Below are 12576 nucleotides of genomic sequence, written 5' to 3' on the forward strand. Positions count from 1 at the left end.
ATTTTTTAATGAAATGTCCTGCCCATCCCACAGTTGTATGCTCTGCTCCCACATGTCCCGCATTTATTACCAGGCTCACAGTTCTGGCTTGGTGCATCTTTAACCACACAGTAATGACCACAGTTGCCCTTCAGAGAGTCCTATATGTCAGGTACTATGCTAAATGTGTAAACGCATGATCTTACTTCATCCTTTCAACAATTACTTAAGTTTGCCCAAGGACAGAAAGTAGACAGTTCAGGATTCTAGCCCAAAATATGTCAGTCTCAAAAACACGTGGTCTCAAGCACAGTACCCATACTTAGGGTCTTGGTTGTGTACTAAAACTATCTCTTCTTGCTTCTAAGGTGCCCCAGCAAAGGGAAAGGGTTAGGTCGGGAACTGCAAGTACTCAAAACCCCTATTACTGAAAAATTTTAGGTGGAGTCTATGAATGAGCTACTATGAATGAGTTACTATGGGTACCAATTGTGCATGAATTAAGTTTAGTTCATGAGATCCTTAAATCATGAGGACACTACAGTTTCCTCTTGGCATTTCACTGTCAGCTAAAGACTGGCATTGTTTTAATGCTAACCCATAAACGCTGAAGCTACAGTCTGGTCGTAATTGCTAGGATGGCACCTCCATTGTGTACTGAGCAAATGTGCGTGTTTGGGCATACACACACACACAGACAAACCTCTCTTACATCCTTTGAAGAAAAATTTTTTTTGCTTTTTAAAAAAATATGCATTTTAACTTCCCAAATTTTCTACTAGCAAATACGAGAGATAATTCAAACCCAAATATTTCCAAATGGAAGACTAATCATTTTGGCCACTCTCAGAACTCTAACCAGATTTCATGACTGTATGAGAAGGGCCCTAGTTCCAACTGGGCCACTTGGCACATTCAACTCCCCAAGTAATCTGGTGCTTCCCATGGGCTTTCCAAGTATTTCAGAAAAACTAAAAGGCCAGCTCTCTGGCAGCTACGATCAGGTGTTTACATGCATTAGGACCTCATGGCATATATGTCTGCACATTGCATTCTTATGCATTAGTATATGATTGTAACATTTTCAAACATACAAAAAACATTATCTTGAGTTCCCAGTCCTAAATACCAAAGAAAAACCTGAAAAGACTATTTTTTTTCCCTTAGACTCAACGTTGAAAATTAAACTGGGAAGATAGGTGAACTTGGACATTTAAAGACACGATGAGAGAAGTCGATTTGGGGAGCCCTAAGACCATCAAGAGATCAACGCACCGGCATCTGTCAGGGTGGAGGCCACCTGAGGCAAAGGCGGTTAAATCCCATGCAAGCGGCAACTCAGTGTTCTCCCCTTGGGAGGTGACAATCTGCTAATACCATAATCCTTCTCCTTTCAGGATAACAAAGATTTACTATGTAAAAGACAACAACTTAAAACCTCTCTTCTGAGCATCAATTGTCTATTTAGGTTAAAGGTAGGCTTTTAAATCCCATTAGCTTGGGAAAACACACACACACAGATGTGCACATGTGTGCAAACACACATACAACAAAACAGGTAGTTCTATACCTACAGCGATGTCTATTTTGCCTTAGATCCCCAAACAGAATGAAAGCTAAAACTAACCATTCATCTGTTTATTAGAGAAGTAAAAATGTCTTCTCCCTAAACGTCCCAACACAACACGAAACTGAAATGCACTGCTTTCCTTTGACTCTCACTTCCATTACTGATGCTTAAAGATTTGGAGATCCAGAAAGTTCGACGCAGAACAGGTGGGGGAAACACTCACACCGGCACACGGGGGAGGAGAGGACAGCCGAGCACACAGGCACGGCAGAGAGGTTTTCCTTGCTGCAGCACGAGATCGCATCTTAAAACAACAACAAAGCAGTTACCTTTGCATCTCTTCTCTTCCGTCTGGAAGGGCTGGGCAATGGAGACACTCTGGTCGCTCACATCGTCGGGGTCCAGGTGGAATATCGAGCTAGTCCAGGTGTTCTGGATGAGCTGTGGTGAGGACTGTTCGTTTTTCAGCGTGCTGCGCCTCTCCGGATGGCTCTTCCTGTGCAGGCAGGCTTCAGACATTCCTCGTAGCTTCCAGGCGTGCTCTCCGTCTGCACAGGGCTTTGGTTTGTCCCAGGCTGGAAGGCCATTTTCTGCATGGTGGAAAAACAGGAGCTGATGAGCTGTTGGTATTGTCAAGAGTTTGCTGAGATGCAGAGCTTTGGGAAACCAGTTGCTTTTCAGTTCTTTGGGGCTGACAGTATTCATCTGTACCTCGACTTGACAGTAGTGATAAGACACAGGGTTGGTCAGCCTTGGGCATTTAACCATGCATGTCCTGTGGCTTGCCTGCCGCAGTGATCAACACATGCCTCCTTCTTTTTAGTGCCTAGAAAGACACCAGCTCCTCCATGGAGAGGCTGTGCTTTCACCAATCCCACTCCACCTCAGTGGCCCATGAGCGGGTTCACACCCTTCATGTTACTGCACAGATGACCGTGTGAGGTCCTGAGAGTCAGGGTTGGCCTGAGGTCAGATGCTTAGGCCATAAAACAGCCAGGATTCAGCCTTGTTTGACTTGGGTGTTATCACGGGCTGACCTGAGGGACACCCTGGGACTTACTTGGGACAGGCTCACGTGGCCACACTGAGAGTGACAACTCTGTTGTGACTACTCCCAATGGTCTAAACACACCACAACTAAAACAGAACACAAAAACATTGGCTTGCACAAATAGAGAGGTTGTAAATGGTTTCTGTGTAGTCCTGGACAGGCAAGGAGATCAGAGGAAGAAGGTATATAGGGCTTTAGTGTAGAGCAAATTAGGAGCCCTACTATTAGAATGATGAGTTCCAAACTCCTCTGCAGGGGTACCTGGTGGTTAACTAGTTATATACATTATATTGCTTGTATCTATCCATTCATCAGGACTTTAAGGTTTGCTCTTTAGAAAGTGGAAAAAAAAAAAGGAATATGATAAAAGAGTTCTCACATTACCTTTCCTGGTGGCAAATTTTACCTCCTTGAATAGCCTTACTGTTCGTGGATAAAGAGTAGAGAGCAAAAGCAAGACAGCTGATAAACAGCCTAGAATACATATTTAGATGCATGTTGTACATATATTTAAAAAAAACAGAATCCATCTGGTCATCCATATTTCCAGAAATTCTTAGTTTGTCAAAATTAGAAAAAAAATAATAGAGTTCTTCTCTTAAACAACTAATAACAAATGATCTAAGGACTGGAATTTGTATGTGGATTTTTATTTTATGCCAAAATAACTAATGACCACGCTGCCTAGAGAAACAATAGGAAATTTTAAGCTGCCTCTCAGATACTCCAAATGAATCTGAAGCTATTTAATTCAGAGGTAAGAGTGCTTTAGGTTTTCATAGCATCTTCCGTACTTTTTGGACATATTCATTTGATGTAAGTCAGGATGGTTTCTCTAACAACTTTTGGAAGCTATATTCCTCCTTACATGTGTTCAGCTACTAAAGGAAAATTCCAGTCCCCAAGCACACTTATCTACTCCAGGAGAAGACCATCGGCAGCAGAGATGATAATCGTCAGAACTGGCATGAGGTTTCTGTGTTACAGGAAATGGAAACGCCATGGCTTGAAATTGATCACAGTGTGTTGGCTTTCTGTTGCAATGCTTTATCTTATTCAGAGAGGAGCTATGGAGATTCACAAAAGGCTGTGCTAGCTAATGCAAGAGGTAAGGTAAAAAAAAAAAAGTTTTTTTTTTCTTCCCAGAGTTTATATTATTTACTGCACAATGAATCAAAAAGACCTGGACTCAAGTTCTTTGGCTTTCCACCCGTGCAGCTAGTGCTGTAATTATAAGCACTTATTCTCAAGGTCTCTAAAAACAACATAGCTGATTGAGATCTTAGGAGTTTGCATTGCATTTTAAACTAGCCCAATCTATGTAGAGTTCATTTAAATATCTCTTATCTGTGAGAGTTTCAGGTTTTCATGAGCTAAATATAAGGCTACTGAATGCAAGGGTTAATTTTGGGTTTCACTTTCACAGATATTAAAAGCCTTACTCTCCATCCCTCAGAAACAGGAAGAAGAAATAGAAAATTTGGAAGCAATGATCACACCCACTTCTGCCTAACCCTTCATCCTTCCCACCCTGATCAACTGTTAACATAATCTAAAATTAAAACACCAAAAAAAAAAAAAAAGGCAAAACCAAGCCAAAAAAAAAAAGTCTATGTCCCATGCATATTTCTAGAGTATCTGCTTTATGATCAGCAACTCTTAAATTCTGAGCAAATTGCACCCTGTAAAGCTCAACTTAAACAACGGGAAGTTCTCATACTATTGTGTAAAGCCTTCGACTTTGGGTTTTCCTAAGGAACATCTTAACATTTGGCATTAATTCCCCTGCCCCCAAAGAAATGAGGAAATATAGACAAATCGAGTAGACATCACTTCTTAATGAAAGGATGCTTGGATGAGAATTGCTGGGAGACAAGCCTCCCCTCAAGGGGACCTTCCCCCTTAAACCACAGCCAGGGAAAGCTTGCTCAGCGCAGCCCTTGGGCAAGCACGCAGGGAGGCCATAGCTGGGGTGAGGTAGGGACTATTGTTGCCTTCCACGTTCCTACAAGAAGCAGCTGTGATGGTTTGGGAAAAGGGCTTCCTTCACAGGAGGCATTTACAAGCTCATAATTATAATCTATAATTACATTTACGATAATGATATTCAGTTGCTTAATTGACAGGTTGATTGGTTGAGGCATTGCTGGGAAACTTAGACACTGAAAAAAAATGGTGGGATCATGGGAAAATTCAATAGGGGTTTATTAAAAAAAAGTTCTTGATTTGTATCCTCTGAAAAATGTGGTAAAGAAGGCACATGTAATGCCTCTTCCATTCCCCAAAAGATATGAGACCCCCACTGTGTCAACCTTTCTCAGTTTGCCCGCTGGGTGTTCTGCTGGTGGTGAGAGCCACAGGTTATGTCCATATACACACGGTGGGAAATAATGGTTTCCTGTGTTGTGTTTACTATGTTCAATGTCTATACCCTTTGATGCCCCTCCCGAAATAATGATGAGCCATTTCTTTACACAGGGATTAATATCTCTAAAGTTTTAAGTCAGTGACTCTCACATTTTGGTATGTGCCACAGTCCTCTGAGACGCTGCTGTTAAATAACACTGCAGGTCAGGCTCTTGGAAGAAGGATAGGACCTGGACAGGTAAAGATCTATTGAGTTCTCCAGGTGATTCCGATACTCAATGGAGTATGAGACCCATAGGGTTAAGGCACATCTGAGATAACAACAACAACAACAAAATCAAAAAATGATTGACAGATTTTTGAGTAAGCATGCTGTTTCCATCTTAGGCTCTAATGTTTTACAAAGCTTTGGAGTACCTTTGCATTGTCATAAAAAAAACCCAACATTTTATGAATTAGATGATATAAATTCTAAGTGGGGCTGTAAATACAAATTGTTGTTCTGCACATTATCTGGGACATAGTGCAAACACTAGTTACAAAAAAACCAATCAAACAAACAAAAACATCTTAAAAAGGAGATACTATGGGACTTGTGCTGTGGTGTAACAGGTCAACCCCGTGCCTGTGAGGCTGGCATTCCATATGCATGCTGGTTTGAGTCCCAGCTGCTCCACTTTGAATCCACCTTCTTGCTAATGTGCCTGAGAAAACAGCAGGAAAGGGCCTGATTGCTTGGACTCTGCACCTGTGTAGGAGACTTGGCAGAAATTCCCGACTCCTGACTTCTGCCTGGCCCAGCAGTGGCCATTGCTACCATTTGGTGAGTGGACCACTGGGTGGAAGCTCTGTTTCTGAAACTCTGTGCTTCAGATAATTAATTAAAAATTCAGTATATAAAGGAGATTCTGGAAATGATCACATCTGTTGTTCACATTAACTACGTACCCTTGGCTATTTAGTGGATCCCAGATAGTATCTGGCTTTAATATTTCACATTTTAGACACCAAGACAGTTATCAACTTGTCAGTTGTGATGCAGATTGACAAGCAGAATTAAAAACAACAATCGGGCTGTGCTATGTGAACTGTTACTACAGTAACTAGATACATACAGACCTGTGTATTTCAAGGGAAGTGAATGATTGAGTTTGCCCTTCCTTGCTGAGCATCATCTGCATGGCACTAACCCTAACCTTAACCCTAACCCTAACCCCAACCCCAACCTTAACCCTAACCCTAACCTTAACCTAATGACACAACATTGACCTAAAGGGCTCTTTTGCAATAAAGAAACAGCAATCTCATTACTGCAGCCCCTTACACGCTATTCCTGAACAGTTCACTAAAGACAACAGAAATAAAATCTGTCCACCAGAAAAGGAAGAATGATATTAAAATATTCAAGTATTTCAGGATACAACAGCAAGGTGGTACCTTGGGAAAGAACTAAGACAATGGAAATAAGATTCTAACCAAGTGGTTGCAGAAGAGTTACCCTCCTAGAAATGCTTTTCTGATTAAAATTGTTTTGCATTTTAGAGGCAGGATACCATATACAGGGTTTGGTATTCAGGGTTCAGATTTTGACTGTGATTCTGGCTCAATTACTCTACATTTGTGGATTTCTTTCCTAAATATCTCTAGTATTTGTCTATGTCTTTTCTCAGGCAAAAACATAGCATGTCCCCCTTGTATTATGTCAATGGCACACCATGTTTCCCTCCCTCACTAGACTCTAACCGCTTTACCCATCTCTCAATTTGCACAGCTTGAAGCATAATACCTTAACACGACAGGACCTCAATAAATATTTGAAACAATCGAATGTAACATAGAAAGATCCAAATACTCCTGAAGCTGAGCAGGACATAGACAATCCTTTACTTATCCTAGAATTTCTATCCATTGAGTTATGATTTGCTCTATGCAAGACAGAGTGAGCCACAACTGGTTAGCCATCCACGTTCTGCAGTGTTCTTCCATGAACAGAGGCTGCAATGTAGACATGTTCTGTGGACACAGACAGCCGGAAGGGCAGGTAGACATCTCTGTTTTCCTAGTCCCCACACTGGGTAAACCAACTGCTTTGACTTTGGCATTGGTAGTCCATGTACACTCCACCTAAACCACAGGCTTAGCTCATTGCTTGCTGTCCAGACATGTGTCTGGTGAAAAACTCCACAAAGAACGCCAAGGCAAAGGCTATTGGTGTCTCAACACTGTCTTTTCAGTACTCTGAACTATGCACATATTCCTGTTAGTCTGCTAATGCCTGCGACAGCCTGCTGGCTCATGTTTCCAAGTGCCTGTCAGTCCATCTTGGTGTTTGCACTTGGCCTGGGAAACTTCACACTGGCCTGATGCTGCAGTCCCCGGGGTGCCACTTGCTGCCATCATGAGGGTCTCTGCAGAGGCAGTGCTGGCCAAGTTGAGGTCATGAGGCTTTCACTTTTGGAATAATTGGGCAAAGGATGGGAACTATCTCTGAAACACAGAGAGGTTGAATTGGTTACTATTTTAAAAGGACATACACTACTACCACTTTGAAAAATTATGATGGAAGGATCTTGCTAGGTCTTGTTAGGAAATAGGGGTGAAAATGCCTCCCAATGCTGGTGTGAAGATTGTGTGTGCTGACCCATGTATCAGGAAGAGCTCCGAGTAGAAATTCACTGAGTAATTATGGATTATGGATTAGTAAATATGGATTACATTCCACTTTTTTTTTTTTACTGCTTTGGGATCAAGTTTTCACTTCTCAATTCATGGGAAGCAACGTGAAGAATGGATTCTCCTGCTCTCTTTTTTTTATCCTCCCCACAAACCTTGTGCATCCTCTCAGTTCAGTTCTGGTCCCACCCACATGGCCTTCTCCTGTTTTTCAGTCTGCCAACAGGCTTTGTTTCCTGCAAAACACATTCATTTTTGTCCTAATAGCATGTAATTGTATGTTGTTTCTAAGATATTATTGGTATGTGTGTTAGCATTCCCAATATGAACACTCAGACCCTCAGAGGGTGACCAGATACTATTTTGGTATTCTACATAATTTAGTCTTGACTCTTGTAAGACACAAGGAAGCATGGGTCGTAGCTGGTCAGGGGGACCTCCCAGACCACTGGCTTCTAAAAGAATTGGCAGTAAGAGATGAGAAAGACAGAAAAGCAAAATTATTGGTGTGCGTAAGGTACTTTATATACCTAATAACAACACACAAGCACTTTCAGAAAGTTTGCAGCAAATGAAACTAAAAATGAGTGCCCCCATTTTTTTTTTTTAAATCATGCATGCAAGGCATCTTTCAGAAGTTCCTCAAGATGAATTCTATGAGGGAACTGTGTGTGGAGTTAATATTGTCACACCAAAATGAACTTATCTTTTATTTCCATTTTGTCACAAACCCTTAGGAACACCTTCTTTTTCCCAAGGTGAAGGAGAGTTGAAATTTACTGACCACTGACTATTTGCCAATCTACCAGCTAGGAACCACAAGTAACACTTACTGTTAAATGAACACCTACTATGTGTTAGGTAGCATTCTAAGCACTTTTTATGTATTGTCTCACGTAACTGACATAACTATGTTAATTAGTAGATATTATTTCTGTCATTTATTTCACCCAATGAGGAAAAAAGGGAGGTTAGAAGGTTACTGATTTCTATTTGTGCTTGGGATGTGTTGCTTAGATCTGAGGGCTCCTCAACAGCTGAGATCACAACTGGTTCACTTTTGTATCCAAGGGTCTACTATGGAGCCAAATCCATGGTTAGTGGGATCAGTTTCAGCTCAGCATTTGTCTGCATCCCCTTCTTTCTGCTCCATGGGAGACAGGAGTCAATGAGACCCCTTCCCACCTCATGCTGTCTTCCCACCACTCACTAAATGCTTTCTCATGGTCTGCTCTTGGTTCTCATACCGTTTGCCCCAAACATATTTTCCTTTACCTCTGCCTCTGTCCATTTGCTTAATGTTCATGTCTGTGTCAAGATCTAGAGCACATGTCCCTACATTGAGGTTTGAGAAAAAAAAAAAAGAATCAGTTCCTACTTATGTTGTTTTCACTGGAAATGCAAAAAGAAATTTGGCTTATTAATATTGTATTTAGGCCTGAGCAGGTCTGGTATGGGATGCTGATACTGCCAAATATTCTGATTCCTCTGGCGGGGAAGGTTGCTGTTTCACACCTGAGCCTTGTCGGAGCTGGGTCCTTTGGTCTGCCTCTGCTCAGTTATATAAAATGTACCCGCAAAAATGCCTGTAAGTATTCAAAGGCTTGTATATTAACCTCTTTGTTCAGCTATCCTGCCTTTCATTGGTGGAGTTTTGTCATTTAACAAGCACTCCTCTATTCGTTTTCCCTCAGGTTGAGACCGGATCAGCCTGTCTATGTACACAGGTGACTCAAAATTTGCTATCTTACAAGGTTCTCTTACTTCATCACCAGGGATTCTCGGTCCATTAGGTGGACAAGATTTGGGAGTTGCTAAGAGACAAACAAATCTTTTCCTTATCTGGCTGCTCCCTCTTTGGTTTTTCTGTGTATTCCATTAGGCAATCACCATCCTAATGAAAAACAATCATCATAGTTACAGAACTCTCAAGTAATCATTCAGAAACCAGAAACTACCAGGATAATCTCTTGATAACAAGGGGAAACCATTAACATTCCTCAAATGTGTGTGTTGAGACCATTTAAATGGGATGCACATTAATCTGTTTTAATGTGAAGCCTGAAACAAAGTAAAAAAGCAAAACAGCTGTACACGGGTATTAAAAACCATGGCGGTAACTGCTTGTGGCTGTGTGGATGCATGGCGGTGATGAGGTTCGTGGGCAATGACTTACAACCATTTAGCCACATTAGAACAAACTGGCTGCTGGAACATTGACCAGAGGTCCCAAAGACTGGGACTCAGTGGAATCTTCCCTTAGGAGCCGTCATTTAGTTTTTCCATAATTCATTATGGATTTAATCAAAGAATCCTCAGGTTGGATGACTCAAACTTTAAGGTAATTACCCTAAAGGCCACGGAGATTCCATTTAGGATATTAGAAAAACTACATCTGTTCCATACACATTCCTATTAAAGAGCCACAAATACACATAAAAGGGAACAGATGTTCATTGTCAGGATTAGATTTCTTCTATGTGAAAGTTCAGAGCACAGTGTTTATTCTTGTTGCCCATCTGAATCTACGTTTCTAAAAACGCAGAATGTAGCAGTAGGAAGAGTCCCACTGTTTGTTCCCAAACGTCAGGTGCCTCTTCCCCAAGGAGGCAACAGATGGGACTCATCCAACCACAGAAATGAGGATTGTGGTATGACTTGTGGATAGGTAACTTGAGATTTATAATTTCTCAAATAAAAAGTCAAAATGTGATTTTGTGGTAATTAGATCAATTTTATCCATCACACTATAAAAGGAGTCTCATTGTACTAGTATAGTCTTCCAACAGTGTTTTGTTGTTGTTGTTGTAGGGCCACAAGTTGTTTTCCCTGTGTTTTCAGGGAATCTACCATGATTTTTCCTTCCCCCACCTCAGGTGAAAAATCATGAGCATCAAGATCAATGCAGATATACTTTTCATTTACGAAGGAAATATTTCCATCTGCAGAAGTTATAAGAGCAGGTGGGGGTTTTAGACAGAAGAGGCTATGAGGTTAGGTGCTTTGGAGATGTGTCCAAGCCATCAGAACACCATGAAAACCTTCCAAAACACATTAGCTGAATTGGCCCTAATGGGATGACAGAGTTACCCCCAGGGAGTGTGATATCCCCCAGGAGGCTCTGCCTTGGGTATTTGCACCTTTTGGGGCCTATCCAACAGCAGAAATAGAAGGGGCCGGGAGAATCAGGCTGCTTTCCATCTACCTGTCTTGTGGAAGACAACTTAGCCTTGCATGTTGGCAGACTGCTTTCTGCCAGCTGTTCAATGGTTTGACCCTTCTGGGGCATCACAAGAAGTTGGTGGGATTTCTGTTGTTTTCCATATCTTTCTGTCATTTGTTTTTCTTAAATATTTCAATGACCCGAAATAGAGCCAGCAAGGATGGGGTTGGAAAGGAAGCAAGGCAGTCAATCCTCGAGGCCTGTCCCTCTCCCACCTGCCTGTCCCTAGCTGAGGTCAGTTGAGCCTCAGGTCCCCTCCATCCTCAAATGGCTTGTGAACACCTGTGTCCTCGTTGCTCTGGTGTCATCTGAGGATCTGAAACAGCAGGTTCACCCGAGAGCTTGTTAGAAATACAACTTTGTGGCCCGAGGCCTGAAGGACCAGAATCTGCAGGTTAACAAGATCCCCATGTGAATCATGGGAGCATGAATGTCTGACACGGAGACTCAGTCTCCATATAAAGTGCACAGAATTTGTTACACATGTGTTTACCCAACTGAAACTTTGGTGGGGTTTAATATTTACCATAGAGACATAAGATCTGTGATTTTCCTATTTAAGAATCAGAGGGGAAAGTAGTATTTCATGGATAGCAGGGAAGGAAAATTATATGCCAGAAATGAAAAGGGAATGCTTTTAATGTTCTCATTTCTTACATATTTAGCTGGTAAATCTCAAGAAATGGGAAAATCCAACTCCAAGATTTCTGATTATAATTTCATCTTCCTCCTCTAGATACATATAAAAAAACAGGCAAAGCCATAGATCATATGTGGCAGAGGCTCAGTGTGTGTCAGACACCACTTCTGGGGTCCTCTTCACTCATTCCACAGCAACTCCATGAAGCAAAAATATCCCCATTTCTCAGGTAAGGATGCTGGGGCAAAAGGAGGTTGAACAACTTGTCCAGGTCACACAGTAGGATCAATGATGGATTCAGGAACCAAATCCAAGTGGTTGTGGCTGACTATGCTAGTCTCTAATCTTAATAGGATGTCAACATCAAATGACCTACCTAATCATTACTGGGAGAAGATACTGCATTCTATGGGCTAAAATAAATAGTTGGAAGTCTTGAACAAAAACATTAGGGCTCTGAAAGGTCACATGGTTCCTCCAAATCACCCAGAGGAGGAGAGACGGAATGAGTATACTGCCTCTTCCTTCTCAAGAGCTTCTACTTGAAAACATATGCTCTTTGGTACACAAGAAGGATTTATTGCTCAATCTCAATGCTGTTTCAAATTCTGACATTCTGAGTGTATATCTCAGACACTTGAGGTTGCTTTTCTAATTAACTCACCCATTTTTTTTTTTATTTGGTAAACCTACCAAACAAGAGACAGCTGTATGGCAAGAACTCTTTCCCATGCAGGCTGCCTATGATGTTTTTATTTTTAAAGGTTAAGTTTATGGTGGGCTTTGTTTCTGGTGGACAAAAACCTTAGAAAAACAAAGACAAAATCAAAATAACCAAGGTGGTGGAGAATTGCTTTGTTTCTTTGTTGCCCATTTGGGAGTTTTAAAAAGGCCATTTGGAGGCTCGGACCATGGCTCAGCAGTCCAATCCTTCATCCCCTATGGGTGTCAGTTTGTGTCCCAGTTGCTCCACTTTCCATCTGTCTCCCTGCTTGTGGCCCTGGAAAGCAGCAGAGGATGTAAGGTCACAAGCTGATTGCAGTCATATGCCATGCCTAGCTTCAGAGGCAAAT

At 41.6% G+C, this 12576-nt stretch overlaps 1 protein-coding gene across 1 annotated transcript in view; it reads right to left on the bottom strand.

Annotated features, from left to right (window-relative positions):
- The window catches only part of THRB (thyroid hormone receptor beta), an 81901-nt gene that overhangs the window by 54193 nt on the left and 15132 nt on the right, over nt 1-12576 (bottom strand). The window contains exon 2 of the mRNA XM_040965306.1: nt 1879-2139. Within this exon, the coding sequence (XP_040821240.1) occupies nt 1879-2139 (261 nt within the window). The remainder of the gene's footprint in view (nt 1-1878; nt 2140-12576) is intronic.

Source organism: Ochotona curzoniae, unplaced genomic scaffold, assembly GCF_017591425.1.
Source record: "Ochotona curzoniae isolate NIBS_2020 unplaced genomic scaffold, NIBS_Ocur_1.0 contig_1302, whole genome shotgun sequence".
NCBI lineage: Eukaryota > Metazoa > Chordata > Mammalia > Lagomorpha > Ochotonidae > Ochotona > Ochotona curzoniae.